The sequence below is a fragment of the Durio zibethinus genome, chromosome 4 (genome assembly GCF_047325235.1).
Source record: "Durio zibethinus cultivar Kanyao isolate XHJ-2024 chromosome 4, ASM4732523v1, whole genome shotgun sequence".
Lineage (NCBI taxonomy): Eukaryota > Viridiplantae > Streptophyta > Magnoliopsida > Malvales > Malvaceae > Durio > Durio zibethinus.
Window position 1 is genome coordinate 36,638,958 of NC_143165.1, and position 19,308 is coordinate 36,658,265.

Genomic DNA, 19,308 nt, shown 5'->3' on the forward strand with positions numbered 1-19,308 from the left:
TGAAACGCAAACAGCCGGGGGAAGAAAGTGTACCATTCTTATCAATTATATGCTCCAACCATCCCTTTTCTTCAATTAATTTGTCTACCCACGTTTTAACTTATTGCTCATAGCCATTGTCAGTCTAGGTTGGATTGGCCCATGAACTCTATTTATGTAAAAATCTTTTACTACCACTGTTCATTTACCTATTCTCAGTCATCTTATCTGGATATGATAATTTTAAAATATGATAAAAATAATATAAATATAAAATATAAAATAATATTATTAAAATTTTAATAAAATTTATAAATATATTTAATAAATTAAAAAATATATTTTATATTTTCATATTATATAAATTATAATATATAATTTTTATATAAAACATAATATAAATATATAAATTATCAATATTTTATATTAATAAATACATGAATTATAAAATTTAATTTTATCAATCAAATATGAGTAAAATTTTTTAGATGAATAATATTTAAGTCAAATAAAATTACTAATAGTAAAAGCTTTGTAAATTATAAGATAGGATAATTTTTGTGTCACATCATAATTCATGAACAAATTTGTTTATGGCATTGAGTTTGGAGTTGTATTATTTGTATCATGCTTGAGTTAAGTTTAAGGAGATAACAAAAAAAATTAAAAATTAGGTAAAAATTAATATTTAATTACTTTATTAGTACTAAAGGAATTAGAAACTTCAAATATGAATGTGAAAATTTAACATTTGCATAAGCTCATAGATCTCATGATTCAAATTCATGATTTTAAAAATTTTAGACTTACTTAGATGCATGGTAAACAAATATTTATCATTTGAAAATATCGTGTTATGATTGAATTTCTAAACATCTTAATGTCTTAAGATAAAATTTAATCAATTTGATTTTATTCGATTATAACGTTAACTTATTTGAGGAAAATAGAACAAATTCAAGCAAAATTCATAATCTGAATCAACTGAACAGCAACATGTTGGCAAAAGGATAAAACATTACGCCATGTATGTATGACTTATGACGAAAAAAAAAACACAAAGTGGCTTATTAAGAAGAGATAAAACATGGGTTGTCGCTGACTTATATTGCTTTTGCTTTTCAAACAATGCTTGGAAGCAAAGGAGAATTGTGATTAACATTAATTCTTTGGTACAAATGGCCTGTCACAACCTCCCAAATCCAGCCCTCCTTCTCTATATTTTCCCTGTTTTTGTGCTGAAAATGCCTTCTGCCTTGTGTCTTGTTCGTAAAACAGCAGCCTGATTAAGTTCCTGAAAGATTAAGTTATATGGAAGGTAGGGGTCAATTTATGATCATGCTTGGGTGATTTAGTCGGTGGATTTGCCCCTCCCAAAGGACAGTCTTAAATCAACCTCATTGTCAATTTTTTGGTAATTCGTATTTTCTCACATCAACATGATTTATTTAAGGTTTTACTCGAAAATATAAGCTATAAGCTCTTCTCTTTGTCAACTGAATTGATCCGTGCAAGTGCCTCATTGACATTTTTTTTATCTGAAAAAATTTAAAAGTAAAGTAAGTTATCTCATATAAAATGTCAAAATAAATGATCAATCCATAAAAAAAAATTTTTGAATCTATTTTTAATTTTTAAAAATTTTTTTTAATTCGAATCTTATAACAATTTTGATTTTGATTAATCTAAAATTGAATCAAATTGTATCATATTTCAAAATAAATTTTTTTAATATTTTTTTATTTAAAAAACTTAAAATTAAGATTTTATTTAAAACAATCAAATTCATTAATAGTTCAATTAAAAATTTAAAATTGTAATAACCTATCAATAAAAAAATATAACGATTGAAATCTAAGTACTTAACCTTAAAATTCTAAACTTTAATCATTTAATTCAACCCCCTATTAACTAATTGACACGATAGTTAAATGTTCTCAAATTTTGCATCTTATCTCAACCTCATAATCTTAAACAGTAATATAATTATCTCAAGTCTTTGCTTGGGTTGCAAAACAAGGGAATGAATGCCTTTTTCTCAGCCTTTTGTGCGATTTCTGCCATTCTTTCAACGCATAACAGTAGTTCTTTTAACTATTTACTCTCATAATTCTCTGCAGAAAATTTGCTTGCGTGCAAAGAAAGTATAAATATTCGAATCTTTGAAGTATTACTATAAACAACTGAGGCAACCGTGAGCTGACAAATGGGCCTCTCTCTCAGTGGGAGAGTGAGAGAGAGGTAAGTGGAGACAGTCTCAGCCAGGAAGCAAGCGGCCAACAACACATGTAGCATATCTCATTGCAGAGAAATGAGCTGGTTCAGAGAGTTTGAAAACACTGTCCTTTTGCTGCTGTCTGCCACGTACGCAGTTTTGGTACGGGTTGAATTTCAGGGCATTGCTGCAATTAAAAATATATATATATATATGTTTACTGCTCAAAACCAACTGACAGATAAAAATCATTTGGGGAAGATAAGGTAAGGCAAAAGAAAACGTGAGTGGTTGAAAGATTTGATGGAATTGTTGTGTGTTTCTTGTGTAATTTTAATTTCTTAAGGTCCTTCTGCATCTAATTCTATATCCCTACAGTTTGATAGATATTTATTTATTATCATTAGTGTTATTTTTTACACTGTTTTAATTTTGGCTGAGAGCAATCAGGTCTCATTATAACTATCGTCATCATTATCACCTCTCATGCCTTTGCCATTTATCACATCATCATTATCATGATTAGTAGTTCACAGCCTCTTAAACCATCAATTTTTCTTCATATTTTCACACACAAAAGCCAACAAAAGAAATGGATGGTCTCAGCTTAGCAAAATCCTAACCCCACAAAAAGGTCCTTCTCTCACCCCCTCAAGCATACTGATACACGTTTTAATCTTTTTTAGCAATGGAGCTAATCAACACTAAGAACCCCTCATACGCACAAGATGAGTCCTCATCAGAGACACAGCCCACCAAAGCCAAGACCAAGTCTTTACTACTGCTCAAGAACTGCAGCAGCAACATCATCGTCCACCATCATCAGGAAATGGTGGTTTCCTACAAAGAGTGCCTCAAAAACCATGCAGCAAGCTTGGGTGGACATGCCCTGGATGGCTGTGGAGAGTTCATGCCTAGCCCTACTGCTACCCCAACTGACCCTGCCTCCCTCAAATGTGCTGCTTGTGGCTGCCACCGCAACTTCCACCGCCGTGACCCTTACGATGGTCCTGCTTTCATCCACCATCTGCCACCGCCCCCTAATCGTAGCTCAAGTCCAAGCCCAACCCATAGCCCAGGTCGGAGCCCTAGCCCAACCCATACTCCACCCTCGCCAGTCCCATACTCCTACTACTCTTCTGCACCGCACATGCTGCTGGCCTTGAGCACAGGCAACTCAGGGCCGTTGGATGAGTACCATCATCACCTCAACCACTCGAATCCGACGGTGGGCAGGATAGAGAACAACAACAACAACAACCCAAGTGGGAGAAAGAGGTCAAGAACAAAGTTTAGCAAGGAACAAAAAGAAAAGATGCATGCTTTTGCTGAGAGGCTTGGTTGGAGGATGCCAAAGAGTGAAGAAAGATTGTTAGAAGAGTTTTGCAATGAAGCTAGGGTCGACAGAGGAGTTTTCAAGGTTTGGATGCACAACAACAAGAACACTTTTGGCAAGAAAGAGATACTAGCAGTTGGTAATCTCAGTCTTGACAACAACAGTAGTGGCAACAATGAAGATAATGGAAATGGCAATGCTTTTGATTCCAATAGTGACATCCACAACGAGGGTAGCATTCAGCTTCATGTTTCTACCAATAATGGGTCTTCTTCTTCTGCATCGTAATTTAGAAAAGATTCTGAAAATTTGATAGAAAGCAGCAGGCTTTAGTGGGTACTTTTGTTGATATTTTTTAGGGGAAAGGGGGGGGGGGGGGGGCGGGGCGGTTATGTTCTTAGAGCTATTTTTATCTTTTTTGCTGATTAGTAATATCAAATCAGTAGTGTTGGAAGGTGAAAGAGGAAGAGAACAAAGGATATTATAACATAATTCTTTGTCTTCTAGCTCAGAGTTTATAGTTGCCTTTCTTTTCCTTCCCTATGTTTCATTATCTCTTCTTTGTGTTGCTTTTTTACTGACCCGAACATTGTTTAAATTCTTAATTTGCCCAAAAACTGGTCGTGTTCAAATTCTGGGTATGATCACTCTTAGGACATGTCCTCTGCAGATAGTATCATTGTCTTTTACTCATTGGTGGAGAATTCCTGATTTTGCAACAAATTGTTTACACTTTGTAAAGTTTGTGTTATTCAAAGATAATGGCTCTTCCTCTACTTTGGTTTGGTACACCTTGACTGACTTAAACCCCAAATCTTTTCATTATATTTTCTATATTCCAAAAAAGAATTATTCAGAATTTTCTGGTACCCTACTTGATAGAGCCTACCCTTTTAATTCGACATTATATATATTTGTCATTTTCCATAGTTTGTTGAAAACTCTGTTGTCAAGATTAATATTTGATGTCTTATTTGCTAAATATATAATATAATATAGCTTTAAACATGTCTATGTTTTGAATGTTTTCTCTTCATTCTTATCTAATCTTTTAAGGCAAGCATGCTTTGATTAATTAAAGGTTAGTTGACATAAAATACTACTTTGTAACATTGCCAACGTCTCGTTTTCTGTAAGTGCCTAAAGTCTCTTGTTATTTTTAACTTATTAATTTAGGATTTATATTTCGAAAGGGGGAAAAAATAAAAAAATTGAAAATCGATTTGGAATGTAAAAAATAAAATAAACTTTAATATATTTTTATTAATTTTTAAATTTTTAAAGTAAAAATAATTATTTTATATTAAAAATTTTATTAAAATAATATATAAAAATTTAAAAATTAATAAACTTAATCAAATCAATAAAATTTAATTTGAATCGAATTAATTTTAAAAAAAATAAATTCAAATCAAATTTTAAAATTTTATAATATTATATATTATTCAAAAAATATAAACCGAATCCAATTCTATCTGAAATGTTATTGGTAATGCCCATGTTGAATATTTAGAGGTGGTCATGAATTATAAAGCATTACTGGCTAAATAAAGTTGAAAATATAATTGTTCTTAAAAAATATTTTTAAATTTCGTATATTTAATTAATTAAATAGAAATAATTTCTCAAAAAATTTAACAAAAAAAAAAACAGAATTATTAGGGTTTCTTTCTTGAGTGTGTCTTGCATCATGCGGCCAATAATAATGATTCAAATGATTCAAGAACAAGATCTGAACATCTCCCAACACAAAACTTTTTGATGAAACACCAAACCTTAATTATTAACAAAAGCTAAATTTGGATTTGTTGGCTATGTTCTATGATCGATCCGCCATGTCCAAAATATGCAATTATTAAATCAACTTGAATTGCAATGCTCCATCATTTTCAACTTAGCCTTCCTCATCAAAGCCTCCATGAAAAACAAAGAGACTTCAAATCAAACAATCTAGGGTGGAGCTTTTCATTGGGTTTGGAGGGCATCAAGCGATATAGAATTGGGTAAAACAAAATGAGAAGAACTGATTGGATGTAGGAATGTCCAGATTTTACAAAGATATAGAAAAGGAAAGAAATGGTTGAAAGGAAATAAGAAACAAAGCTAGGATGGAAACCGATTCAGATTTGAAAGTCCAATTGTAGGATCATCCGCAGCTTGCTCAGCTTCATCAGTACAAAATGTACATGTAGCACTAGGAGTCAAATACAAGCAGTGATCGATTCTTATTTCCAACCAAGCTAATCTCCTCTCCATGCTCAGTACCCCGACATGCATAATCCGCATGTCGACCTCCGCAACCCTGGCACAAGAACAAGAAGTAAGATTAGTAATCAGCATAAGCAACATAAGTCATGGCGCCTTCATCTTTGTTCAGCTTCACCCTTGGCGGGATATAAATGAACCTTTTCTCCTCCTCCATGTTTTCCTTCATCAGTCTGATTGTTCTATGTTTGTTGCTCTCTGCTGAAACTATGTCACTGACTCACTGGGTTCTGAATTTTCATGTCATTGGCGCTCCTATATCTCCCTCCGAAATCTTCTGCTGGTTCAGAACCCTCCAATCAGCATAGGCAATGATAAACTAGAACCCAGTAACACCAAATTCATGAAATAATCTTGGGTTGAGATTTGGGCTGAAAAACTAAAACCCAGACAAAAAGCCCAATAATGTCAACCTTTTTAAGTTCGTTTTAAGACATAATAATAGAAACTTCAGAACCCTCTTTGTAGCGGACCGCCTCAAAAACCCTAGACTAAGCGAGATTGAGAACAGAGCAGCTCAAAATGGTTCAGCGGCTCACTTACCGCACGCGTCACAGCTACGCCACCAAATCCAACCAACACCGCGTCGTCAAAACCCCCGGTACTCGTCTATCTCTCTCTCCAACGTAGATCTGTTAACAAATTTTGATTCTTTTGTATTTCTTGGGATGGCGGTGTCTGATTGATGCTGCACCCACATGGCGGTGGCTTTATGTTTTTGTTGGCATAGGAGGGAAGCTTGTGTATCAGACCACAAAGAAGAGAGCTAGTGGTCCCAAATGTCCTGTTACTGGCAAGAGAATCCAAGGAGTATGTCACCCTTTTTTTAAAAGATTTTGATAGAATCCAAGTTTGTTTCCTTGTCATTATGATTTTAGGGAGTGGATTTGTGATTCACTGGAGATTTTGTTTGTTGGTTTTTTAAGATTCTATAAAGTTTTCATCTTGACAAAATTTTAGAATCAAGCTATGGTAATTCTAAGTTTAGGCTAATCTAATCTTTGTTTTTGAACGCATTTCATTGATTTTGATCATTCGCATCTTTTGTTTGGTGATCATTTCCTTTGATGTCAGTCTTTCATGGCTTTTCTATTGCAATGTTTATCCTAGTTTGAGTATAATTTTCTCTGTTGTGGTTAAATGGGGGCTATGTTTTATAGATTCCTCATTTGAGGCCTGCTGAGTACAAGAGGTCTAGATTGCCAAGAAACCGTAGGACTGTGAACCGTACTTATGGTGGAGTTCTGTCTGGAGGTGCTGTTAGGGAAAGGTCTGTACATTAACACTCAGATTTCTAGGTCCTCTGTTAGCTGTATTTGGTCGCATGTGGTGATTTAAGACTTCTTTTATTGATTGTGTATTATTCCAGGATCATTCGTGCCTTTTTGGTGGAAGAGCAAAAGATTGTGAAGAAGGTCCTGAAAATTCAGAAGGCAAAGGAAAAGCAAGTGTCCAAGAGCTAGATTTCAATAGAGTAAATTTGGCTATGGATTGATGATAGTGAATCTTGGAGTTGTAGGTTAAGCTGATCAAGATTTGGATTTATGTTTTAGATTGGCTGTTATGAATCGGGTTCTACCTCTTTCTCTTTGTCGACAAATCTACTTGTGTTAAAATTTTGGTTTTGTTCATTCACTTGTCTGCTGTTCTCCGAAATTTCCTATTGCAATTGGATATTTAATGTATTTGCGGATTAGTGGTTTTTGTTATCATTATGAGACTAGTTATATGATTGCCTCAATATGAAATATGCTGCATCTTATTCATTCGGAAATGTACTTGCATTTCACCATTTCAGAGGAAAGGCCATATGTAAATATGCCGCCTTGTTTTTTTTTTTTTTTTGGTGTAATGCTGAATGGTATCTCACGTAGTGTTACAAGCTTTAGGAGATTGAAAATAATTCTCTCATCTTAACAACCAGTTTTTCATGAGGTGGTGGAATCCCTTTAACCAGAGGATGTTCTTTCTGAGCAGTTACCTATGAGAAAAATGAGGGATGTTTTGCTGGTTCAAAAGTCAGAGAAACCACTTCATGAAAAGCTTGGTAGTTGCTTGCGACTTTCCCGACGATAGTATCAAGAACTCCCAGGCTGTAGCCCTTGAAGAAAGGGGTTTTAACTGGAAAGTCCTTCTCAGTACCTGCTTCAAACACCTTGAGCAATTCATGGTAGTCTTCAATGGCTCTCTTGCGTTCTTTGCCTTAAAAAACGAGATGATAGACTGAATAGCCTGCATGATCTGATAATCAAAAACAATTTCATTAACATCCACAATATTAATCTTCTAACAAGTGTTGCTCCGGCACTCGTAGCTGTATTCAAGAATAACAAGTGTTTCATCAATGGATTTACCATTGTGCACCAGCACAAGCACCACCTTGGATTGCATTGTCGGAGCAGCTGACTCTTGTTTTCGAGGTCTTCGTCAATGTATTTATAAGGTATGCCCTTAAATTGAAGGTCCAATTCAACTCTTTTTCAACAGCCGCTAGCCCATGCCCCAATCAACACAACCTCCCTTTGTTTCACTTCCATTCGCAATTGCTTTATGCCGTTTTCAATTTGTGTGATCCACCCCAGGGGAGGCTTGAGGCATTTATAATATAATTCCGGCTCTGTTATTCTTGTTAGAGAAGAAAGAAGAGTAAAGAAAAAAAGTAACAAATTTGAACTCAACTAGTCAAGACTCGGGGAAGAAGTATTATTTTATTACTGTGGATAATAAGTAGCATTTCATTTGTTTATTCTTATATACAGCCAGCCATCTTAATTTGGTGGTTGTTCATTTGAGTAAATTTCTTCATGAAAAAAAACATTGCCAAAAGGATGGCTAGTAGCCCAATATTGTTGCATATAAGAGTTCATTCCAAGCATCTGGTAGTCCAGGTAGACACCAATGAGTGCAGTCAACATCTTTGCTACCATAGATAGAAGGATGCCCATCTTTCCTTAGTTGTGACAGAGCTGTTACATTAACCAAATAAACTGATTCGGATACACTGCCCAATGCTCTCTCCAGAACAGCTTCTGCTGGATGTGGACCTCCTGGATATCTATGCCCCGGAACTGGTCTTGTTTGCCTTTTACAATTCTTTGCATTCGGATCTGCCCAATCTCTTGAACTGGTAATAATTTTGAAGAAGAATGAAAAGATCAGATACTGAGAATAACAAACAAATCTCCTGGATGGCATTTGTTTTGTTTGAACAAATATTAACAGCTTACTTGAAATGGTCTGGGGAAACACCCTGGAAGAATATCATGGTTTTGTTGGTATCAACCGTTGAGTTTACCCATTTGGCCCAAGTATTCAGAGCTTTCTCATAAGCAACCAACGGATCCATGTCATTATGCCTGGCGTTAGCTTCTTGAATAACATCCCATCTGTTGCAGTGATATAAGATTAATAAAATTAATGTTATAAGAATCTACTCATTCTTTCATCTAGATTTAGGCTTACGATTGCTTCTTTCCAGTTTGAAGCCACCCGTTCCAAGTGTTGAAGACCAACACATCAGCATCCTTCCAAACTACTCCTCCATTCCCAATTGAATCAAGCTTCAGGATTCTTTCATTTTTGCCACCAACAGCAATGTCAACAAGAAAATCATCGGGGTAAAACATCAACGAGACATTGTAAGCCTAGAAATTGCCACCAACAAATTCGCGCAAACAATTTTCAACACTCAAATATATAAATTTAATGTCAAAACGGTACTTTTAACGCTGTGAAAATCCTTCTCAAATGCAGCGTTATAAGCTAAGTAGACAAGTCTTATACCGGGAAGGTAATAGTAGGAAGGCCTCCTTTCGTGTGGAGTACATATTTGTGTTGTGGAACTGCCGAATGGAGCATGCATGCGAGCGACAGCCACTGGTTGTACCCAACCGAGTCTCCTACAAACATGATTCGCTTCCCTTCAAATCTGATCAAGAAATCTTCACCATGGAACCTGTATTATCATGAATAAAGTATTGCATCAAATTGACCCATTGAATGTAAATTTAGAATCGTCAAAGCAATAGGGGCTAATCAAGTAATGGAATAAAACCAAGACAAAATTTATTATTTCTTTACAATTTTAATGTGTTACTTTTAACATAATAAAAATTATAAGATTCTATCTAAGAGTAAATAATTAATCAATTCAATTGATTCGGTTAGAAAAATAAATAATTAAATTAATTGATTTTCATTTAACAAGTAATTGAATCAACAAAAAATTTTTAAATAATCAATCATAATCGAATCAATCCAAAAAATTACTATAACTAAAATCAAATAAAATTAAACTGAATTGCTATTTTTATTAATTTTAGTCAAAAACTGATTTGAATTGATTTTTACTTACCCTTAATTTCATAGAAAATAAAAAATCATAAACGAATTAGTACCGTGGTAGCATGCATGAATAGGGATTCCACCGATATTTCATGTAATCATTGTCAGGCCGACCATTATTTTGGCAATCGAATTTTTTGGTAATAAAGGGACAACTTTGAGGAGTGTAGAGGGGAACGTGATGAGCATCAAACACCCATCTGCCCTGAAAAATGTCACATTCACTCTCTAAGTCTCTGTTTTTGTCTGGACGAAGATATTCCACTAAAAAGCCGAAAGCCAACATTGCAGTTGGAACAGCATACATCGTACCCACCGCCACTGCCACTGGGAGACCCATATTTGGCTGTTCTTTCTGATAGAAATAAAAGAATAATTAATCTTTCTTTTTTCAGAGAACTCTTAAGTTCTAAGAATCTTTTCTTTTACAGATTCTTAGAACTTGCGAGTTCTTGTTAATGTTAAAAAAATAGATTGAAAGTGTGTATTTATATATACACATAATTTAATTTTTTATTCAGTTGTTGCTATAGTTTTTAAACGTTTTTGCTTCTCTTTTTGTCTTGTAACCAAAAAAAAAAAAAAAAGACTATAAATTAAAGATAAGTAACTTTTATTTTTACGTTTTAGCCAATTTTAACTTTTTTTTTTTTTTACGTTAAGAGTTAATTAAATAATATTTAATTAATTCTCATTAAAAACTACTGTTAATTAATAGGTTTTAGCAATTTGATTTTCATTTAAATGAGATTTAAACCCTCAAAAAACTGCAAAATTGAGTCTCATTACTCATTATTGCATAATTAATTATTAAATTCCATAAAAAAAAACCACATTAAAAAAATTATCTTAAGTTTTTAAATTTTATAAACAAGATTAATATGATAATTATATTACCTTAAAATATATTAAAAATAAATGAAAAATCTATTAATTTTTTAATTTTACTTGTGAAATTAAAAATTTTTACTCTCATTGTATAAAATACGAACTCTTAAAAAAAAATTTTTCTTACTCCTATCAAGTAGTATATAATTACAGATAATTAAACTTAATTGATGAAAAAAAGTCTTTAATTTTATATGCTTTCTATAGCTTTATTTGATTTTTAAATAATTTTATCAACTTGATTCATTGTTTTTAATCAATTTGTCTCACTAATTGACTCATATCATATAGTGTATAATTATAAATTACAATCTGGGGTCTCACATATAAATTTAGAAACTTATGTTAATAAGTAAAATTACATTAATTTTTTCTCAAATGCAATGGGCCTACAAATGAATGTATAAAAGTTTGGGCCAAATGAAAGTGAGAAGACAGGCCTGAATGTAACAAATATAGGTTGGCTCAGCTAATTGCGTATTTTTATGTGTTTTACTTGACTAATTAAGACCTTAATTAACAGTAAAATTAAACAGAAAATTTTTCGTAACAAGAAATTGCTGTCTAATTTCTAAACTGGGAAATGTATTTCACAGTATATCAATTACATCAAGTATAACACTTGGTCGAGGAAAAACTTGTTGACATCTCACTAGGATATGAGGAATCCCAAGGCATGCTTGGCTTCCAAGCATCTCCCATACTCGTGGGCAAAGGCAAATTGAAGGGAAATCCAATGGATCGGCTGGTTGGCCATTGATCATCAACATGACTCACATTCAGGCTTTTAAATAGGGAATTTTCATGATCTCCATTATTGATCATGTTCCCTTGCATCTCATGGGGCAATGTAAATGAGAAGCCATTGCAATGATCTTGTGATCCGCCAACATAATGTACACTATCCGAGACCCTGCTGTAATCTCCAAGCATGGAAGATGATGACATGTTTAGCAACATGGAAGTAACATCAACTGCGGTTTTGGCAGGTGATGAGCTTTGACCAGGAGGTGCAAAATTGAGGCTAGTTAGGTCTCCATTGGGCATGGGAAGTCGAGGAGGCTTCCATGCAGCCATCTGAGTGATGGGCTTGTAAGAGACAAAGTCTAAAAGAGAAAATGCAGAAGTAGATGTCTGTAGCAGGTCAGGATTATGGTTAAACTGGTGTGGTGATGAATTGGTTTTTGCTGTCAAGGGCATGTTCTCTGAAGAAAGTTGAGAACTGTTTGAACCTAGACTTGGCATATCAGATATTGTTTCAGGTGATATTGGAGAAACCCACGGATTAGAAAGAGCCCTTTGAGCTGTGGAGTTGGTTTTCTTGAATATCCTGCATATCGCCCATGAATCCTGCGAGTATATATAATCATCAACCACTCCGTAAGTTTCCAAAGAAATATGATAATTAAATAACAGTAAAAAGAGGCCAGTTAGGATGTTTACATTGGCAGGAAGGCTTTTTTCCAGGAATCTCCTTGGTGGTGCAGAGTCAGTGAGAGAAGGTAACCTAAACTCATGCATCATCCAGTCAGTTTTGACCCCTTTGGCAGCTCTGCCTTTGTAGAAAACAAGAGATTTCTTCAAGCCAATGCACTTGGTGCCTTCTGATGAATAGATGGGGCGGTCAGTTCCTGTGGCTTTCCAAAATCCTGCTCCAGTCACTCGGTTAGGCCTTGCACTATTTCTGTATTTCCTATCCCTAGGACAGTAGAAATACCACTCTTTCTCTCCAGTGGTTGCCAGTTCTTCATAGAAAAAGAAACAAACAACTGTTAGTTTCCATTCTATATATACTAAAGAGTTTTTAAAATGTAAACACTAAAACATATGCATCATGTATATATAGGATTAACTTACTTGGAAGATCCCATGGATCATATTTATAGATATCTAGTTGCTTAATCAGTTCTATTGATAGAGGCAGCTGTTGAATCTTTCTTTTCAGATAAAACCCAACAAGCTCTTCATCAGTTGGATGAAACCTGAACCCTGGAAGCATGATTTCTTCCAGTTTATCAGTATCACTTCTTTCATCCATTCTTTTCTCTACTTCCCTATGTATTAAATCCCAGGTCAGATACCCAAAAAAGCAAAACAAAAATAAATGGAAAGAGACCCAAGTTCTTGTTTCCTTTACTTTCTATCCTCAAACTGAAAGTAGAATACAAAAGCAATAGATGGAAAGTTTCTGAGGAAACTGAAGAGCAAGAAACTTCCTGACACAAGAACAGCTTGACAATGAAGAAAACCCTAAGAACCCTAAGAAAACAAGCAAAGTTTAAAAAGGATATGAACTCAAAGACACCAAGTTGAGAGTTAAAGCTCACTTAATTTGAAGCCAATATATGCTTCCTGATGAGGGGTCTGCCCCCGAAGGATCAGCCGCCTTTTCTGGTTACTAATTTAAAAGGAGTGTGTGTTTGTGTGTGTTTTTCGCGAGGATCACGTTGGCTCACCGAAAAAAAAAAAAAAGGAAAAAGAAACAACTACCAAGAAATTAAACCCAAGTCAAGAAAATAATGGATTTTGTACAAGAGACTCTTATTTCTTACTTGTGCCTTAATGAGCCCAATTTAGCGTTTGTTTAATCCAAATTGAAGAATCTCAAGGAAGCTACAAAATCAGCGGCATCTGGGGATAATAACATCACTAATTACTTGCAAATTTTTAATGCAAATCCCATGATTTTTTTGTCTATCCATTTCAAGTCAAGACAAAAGAAATCCAATATAACATATATTTTTATGGTCTTTGGTTTGAATTATTATATGGAAACATGGACACGAACCAACTCCCAATACACAAAGCTGATATATATATTCAACTGTAAAATTCCTATGCCAGTGTTTAGGATTAATCTAATGATATATAGTTTTTCTCAGAATCCGAAAATTCAGTTTCTATTCCATTCCCGGAGCTTCTATTCCACTGACTCTGTCAGATTTATAATATATAGTATTTTGTATCAGTTCATAGATATATCATATATATATATATATATATATTTAATAACAAATTGATGAACGTTTGAGATAGTTAAACAAGTTTAATGCAGAAATTAATTGGGACCACTTGCCCTAACTAGGACCATAAACTAAATTTAAGTACATATCACTGTTGTCCATTTTTGTGAAAAACTGACCTATCTTTCAGAGTTACAAAATTCAAACCCCTAAAAACCATATCATTTGACTTTCTAGATCCTGTATAGCTGTATAGCTGTAGGGCAATTATGATAAAATGCTTTAACAATTAACCTTCATTATTCTGTTATCATTCATCATCCTCTCTTGTTAATTTAATATTGACGTGAGTGCAGCTTCAACTTTACAGTTTAGATCGATGTTGACTATTAAAATTACCTTGTGCCTTCTTAAGGCTTTCTACTTGATTAGATTTAGTGGTTAATCAAGCCTTGGCATAATCCTTGCAATGTTTGAATGAAAAAAAAAACATAACTTCCCGGAAAAAGAGATATTACCACCTATGTATTAGCACAGATTGAGGATATTTGCAGAAAGCAATGACCAAACACTTAATTTAGAAATGAACACTGGTATAGCTGATATATACATGAAAACCTGGCCTCTTATTTGTCTTCAGTCATTTTCGATTGCCGCATGATTATCTATAGGTTCTAATACATTACATGCATGGTTTATATATGTTGGTTAAATACAATCGCTGAAAAGCAGTCTATGTTTTGAAGGTTAAAAGTCAATTATAATTACTCAAATTTCCTCTTGATTTTGTGGGCTTTGGAAAACCAAGGACTATAGAATTCATCAATTTTCTTGGTTTTTGGCAATTGCAATTGAATGACAACAAAGTGAAGCTAAAACCAAGTTTGAATTTCCCTTCAAAAACCCTCTCTCAACTGTGCTTGGAGTCCAATTTTCTAGTACTTGAGAACTTGGTAAAAATTTTTTTACTAATTGTCTCGCAAGTTTAGTACCAAGAATTTAATGGGGTTGAGTTCACTGAGTTAAATGCCAAACTTGGGACTCCAAATTCAGTGAAACTCCCCAAATCTAGCCCTCGGTTGGAACCCTTTTTGTCTGTTCCTTGACCTAGGGGCTTGCTTCCCAAGCGTGTAACTATAATTTATTCTTAAAAAATGGGTCAAACTCTTCAAACCCAAGCTTCTATGCCTCTTTCTACGTGAAACATTAACCCCCTTAATTACAATCATGTAAGTGGAAAGCCCGCTTTTGTTGAAAAAAATTCTTGTTCATCAAATCCAAATCCGTTTGACTGTGATTGTAGCTCCAACATGATAGTAAACACTCTAAATTCCAATTTTGCAACCACGATATGAAGAAAGTTCCTATTTAAGAACCTGATACTTGAGGATCCAATCAATGGAAGTAAACGAACTAGAGCATCAGTCTGAAAAAAAGTTCCAGAAGTCAACAAAGAATTCATTACATGCCAGAAAGCATATGAAGTTTAGATAACTGTGATTGTAGCTCCAACTTGATAGTAACCACTCTAAATTCCACAGAGTGCAAGGCCATCTAGCTCATTCTCTGAAATTTAAAAATTAAAGCAAACACAAGTTTAATCCACTTGATTATCCTTTGTTAATAACATATAGTTCCAAATTATTTCTAACCTCTCTTTGTGAGTCCTCACCACGAAACAAGGACATGGCAGCCCCTGTTAAAGAACTAGCAATAAGAGCACCAACAAGACCAAATCTGAAAGAGTACAACACAATACTAGATTGAAAATCTGGACACAGCATCCAGAGAATTATCAGTCAAGTTTGGCTTTGATTTTTATTTTTTAAATCTCTAATTAGCATAAAAAATATTTTCAATTAACCATCAAAGCAGTTAAAAAGGTTGATTGGCTGCCTTTCATGCATATGCCCATATAACCTAAAGGCCTAAAAGAAACAATGCAAATTTTCAATGTGGCTCACTTAATAAGACAAAATTTTCATAACATGCATAGAGAACTAAAGCAATTAAGAGACTTTGCATGAAGGATACCACAGCGAAATAGGTCTTCAGTAAGGGGTTGGAAGGGGTTGGCTACACCATACAAAACTCCAAGTACAACTATAGTTGTAATGCTGCCAAAACAATCCATAGATACATAATGAATAACAAATCAAGGAAAATTTATCCATACAATGTAATATGTACCTACAACGTGACAGAAACTGATAAAAGTATAAATTAACAAAGCAAGTTTATCACTTCTGTTATATGAGGAGAATCTAAGTCTCAACATTGCTTATCCACAAAATCACGTAAAGACTGACACTTAGAACACAAAGTGGAAAGTAAGTTGTCAGCAATTGCCCAATGGCAAATTGAAACTGTAGATTCCAGTAACTATTATTTCAAAACATTTTTGAACACCATCGATAATTAAAACTTCAATGCAATGATGCTAATAATTTAAGGATAGTGATCCATACCCTTGATCCACAAAAAGTATCTCAGCCTTCTCGTCCAAACTTAGTTCTTAAATATTAAGTTCTACGTAAGGTATAGCTGCTGTCTGTATCAATCCTGTCAAAATAAAACTGCCTGGGAAAACTTTAGTTTCATTCTTAACCAAATATACTAGACAAACAATTACACACCATTTATAAATAATAACCATAAAATAGTGAATGAAAAAAAAGAAAAAAGGAAAAGAAACACACCTCAATCCACAGGCAAGTGAAGTTAATGAACCACTCCCAGGGAACCTCCCATCGCTTGAGTATCGGCCACAGCAATTCAGTCTCTCCCTGGGATTTAAGAAAAGCAAAATGAGCCTTATACAACTTTTGGGTAAGCAGTAAAAAGATTTGGGGACAAATATTTTACCTTTGCTTGGAAATTGGAATTGTCTTTTCCAGCATTGGTGAAGCAAAGTGCAAGCAGTCTTGTCCAAGGGAACCGCAAAACAGGGTTTGGTCTGTTGAGAAGAATGGCGCCAGATTGTTTGGCTAAGGTTTTGGGCGAAGCAGAGATGCAAAACTGAGCTACACTTGTAACCATTGTCGCAACCCTTCTTTGTTTTGATTGAAAGTTTGGAGTTTACGATTTCAAGCAGCGGAGCAAGGATTCAGTCAAGCTGTCGGGAAGTAGGATGATAAGGTTACGTGTTACGTTCAAAAGATTACTGTACTTACTAGAATACAAGAGGGGAATTTTGCTAAAAGAGGCCTCTGAATATTTCTAAATTATGATTTAGTCCGCAGAGCTTCACTTTTATAGTTCCCCAGCACCATTTGTTTCCAATAAATCCTTGAGGAGATTATGGACAATTCCTTTTTTTTTTTTAAATAAAAGGCAAAACATCTATTTTCTAATATAAAAGTAAATGATAACTTTTTTATTAAATTTGTCCATTTATTTGTTTGATATAATTCAATAATTATTTTATATAATATAATATTTAATTATAATTATAGTATTTTTATATTTATAATTTCATAGAAAGCCAATTATCATCGGCCGTCATACACAGCAAGGCATGAATCATTTTCATATTGTAAAGACGCGTGGATCCTTGAATTTGCACATGAAAATCTGACAATAATTTTCTTTTCTTTTCTTTCCTTTTCTTTTATGTTTGGTTGGTAAAAGGTTACCGCAAGAACAGTTGTAGCTGACTCGGAAATGAAACAATTGCATTATGTCGTTTTCTATAGTTCAGTGGAAATCTCACTGCCAAATGCACTAATTGCTCTTGATTCCAAACTGTTATTCATTTTCTCTATTCTAATTTATTCAAAAATACCATGAAAGTGTCTCCCGCCTCCTAGTTAGTGGTTAAGGAGAGCTTAAAGGGGACACGGGGGCTCGATTCCGAGCCACCCCTCCTCCCATCTTCTGTTTTCAAAAGAAAAAATTATCGTGAAAGTACAGGCGGTGGGGGACGGGGGACGGTTCGAATTCGAGATCTCTTTTTTTTTTCTTTTTTTTTGCCCACTAGGCCCGGAGTTGGGGAGAAGGGACGTTTGAAACCGAAACCTTATATCCTTTTTAAGCTGGGGAGGCTCGAAATCGAAATCTCATGTTCTTTTTAAGTTTTTCTTGATCAAGAGGCGAGGAGAGGGGAGGCGAGAAACCGAGATTTCATGTATTTTTTTAACTCTTTTTGAGCACTAGATCAGGGGGCAGGGTGGCCACTTTCATTGATGATTAATTGATATCTGCAATTTTAATATTTAATTAAAAATAATTTGTGTAACGAATATATAGATCATATAATGTTAGGAATTTAAACTTAAAATAAAATTTTAATTAATTACAAACATATTTTTTATATTTCTTTTTACATAAATATAAATTACAATCACACATATTTATCAACATAATTTATTATTTTAAAATATATTATTTAATAACCTATTATAATTGTTCTACATAAATTATTCTCAATTAATTTATAAGAGGCTTTATAAATAGAGAATCATGTAAGCTAAGAGTGTAAGGTGGTTACTCTCCAAATATATCAATTTATGATTAGATAAACTTTTATTATATAATTATATTAATTTTTTATGACAGTGAATTATTTTGATTTTAATTTTTTTATTATTATATTTTCGTTAAGTTACATTATCATTTTAATTTCTCAGTTATTGTTTATTATATTAATAACAATATTGAATATTGATCATCAAGTTTATTGTTTAATTGATTATCCATAAAAATTAATTCAAATATTATAAAACGAAACTTTTTTTTCAACTAAAATCCAATTATTGTCAGAATATTTCAAAAATAAAAATTTAAAAATATTATATATATTTCAAAATTGCAAATTAAATTAGACAAAACATGGAAATTTGATTAAAAAAATTTTAATATTTTAATAATAACAAAATAAAATAACTCTCTGCCGCCAAAAGCTTACTAAAAAAGACCTTAATTACTACAACTCATTGTCTGAATTTAAGCGCTTACCAAACCAAACCAAATCAGTTTCGTAACTTCCCATTGCGTCAACGTCGTCGACCATCTGAAGTGATTGCTGCTGCCACGATATCTTTGGATCTTATAGACCCACACCATTTGATTTACTTCACTTACCATCGGACGGTCCAAAGCTTTTTTCCCTTCTTCTGATCATCATCATTACAATCACCAACTCTTTAAACGCAGATCTAGATCCTCTCCGCATGCATGTGGGAACCAGCGCGTAGGTCCCCCCTGCCGTCTCCGGCTGCGCATTGCGCACCCGTTATTTTTGGAAATATTTTTAAGAGCTTAAAATTATCTATCGTCAAAAATATGATACGACAGATGAAGATAGAGAAAGACGTGCG

General features: G+C 33.8%; 4 protein-coding genes, 1 long non-coding RNA gene and 1 pseudogene across 7 annotated transcripts; 2 read left to right on the forward strand and 4 right to left on the reverse strand.

Annotated features, from left to right (window-relative positions):
- The first annotated feature begins 2,230 nt into the window (after nucleotides 1-2,230).
- Nucleotides 2,231-4,306, forward strand: LOC111287528 (zinc-finger homeodomain protein 11 pseudogene; annotated as a pseudogene). Its single transcript, XR_016341841.1, has 2 exons — nucleotides 2,231-2,460; nucleotides 2,881-4,306. The product of XR_016341841.1 is annotated as a zinc-finger homeodomain protein 11 pseudogene (transcript).
- A 1,930-nt stretch (nucleotides 4,307-6,236) lies between these two features.
- On the forward strand, nucleotides 6,237-7,569 carry LOC111288330 (large ribosomal subunit protein eL34-like). The gene is made up of 4 exons (XM_022879171.2): nucleotides 6,237-6,396; nucleotides 6,526-6,605; nucleotides 6,956-7,065; nucleotides 7,165-7,569. The coding sequence occupies exons 1-4, from the start codon at nucleotides 6,318-6,320 to the stop codon at nucleotides 7,256-7,258; spliced, it is 363 nt and encodes a 120-aa protein (XP_022734906.1). The 5' UTR covers nucleotides 6,237-6,317; the 3' UTR covers nucleotides 7,259-7,569.
- LOC149519398 (uncharacterized) lies at nucleotides 7,357-8,186 on the reverse strand. Its single transcript, XM_089760277.1, has 4 exons — nucleotides 8,087-8,186; nucleotides 7,825-7,997; nucleotides 7,717-7,776; nucleotides 7,357-7,455 (listed from the first exon to the last, which is right to left on the reverse strand). Exons 1-4 carry the CDS (start codon nucleotides 8,184-8,186, stop codon nucleotides 7,357-7,359), a joined length of 432 nt encoding a protein of 143 aa, XP_089616403.1.
- Nucleotides 8,187-8,275: 89 nt separating this feature from the next.
- LOC111289074 (protein trichome birefringence-like 43) lies at nucleotides 8,276-10,479 on the reverse strand. Its single transcript, XM_089760278.1, has 6 exons — nucleotides 10,193-10,479; nucleotides 9,523-9,694; nucleotides 9,258-9,439; nucleotides 9,023-9,181; nucleotides 8,720-8,919; nucleotides 8,276-8,412 (listed from the first exon to the last, which is right to left on the reverse strand). Exons 1-6 carry the CDS (start codon nucleotides 10,477-10,479, stop codon nucleotides 8,276-8,278), a joined length of 1,137 nt encoding a protein of 378 aa, XP_089616404.1.
- Nucleotides 10,480-11,563: 1,084 nt separating this feature from the next.
- LOC111288269 (protein FEZ-like) lies at nucleotides 11,564-13,344 on the reverse strand. 2 transcript variants are annotated; one of them, XM_022879091.2, is made up of 3 exons: nucleotides 12,885-13,344; nucleotides 12,471-12,772; nucleotides 11,564-12,377 (listed from the first exon to the last, which is right to left on the reverse strand). In XM_022879091.2, the coding sequence occupies exons 1-3, from the start codon at nucleotides 13,063-13,065 to the stop codon at nucleotides 11,637-11,639; spliced, it is 1,224 nt and encodes a 407-aa protein (XP_022734826.2). In that variant the 5' UTR covers nucleotides 13,066-13,344; the 3' UTR covers nucleotides 11,564-11,636. The 2 variants fall into 2 exon arrangements, with proteins under 2 accessions (XP_022734826.2, XP_089615014.1); XM_089758888.1 differs by having other exon boundaries at nucleotides 11,564-12,772; nucleotides 12,885-13,158.
- A 1,444-nt stretch (nucleotides 13,345-14,788) lies between these two features.
- Nucleotides 14,789-17,132, reverse strand: LOC111288582 (uncharacterized). Its single transcript, XR_016341303.1, has 4 exons — nucleotides 16,690-17,132; nucleotides 16,025-16,107; nucleotides 15,643-15,727; nucleotides 14,789-15,556 (listed from the first exon to the last, which is right to left on the reverse strand). It is a non-coding gene; the product is annotated as an uncharacterized LOC111288582 (long non-coding RNA).
- Between the last annotated feature and the right edge of the window lie 2,176 nt (nucleotides 17,133-19,308).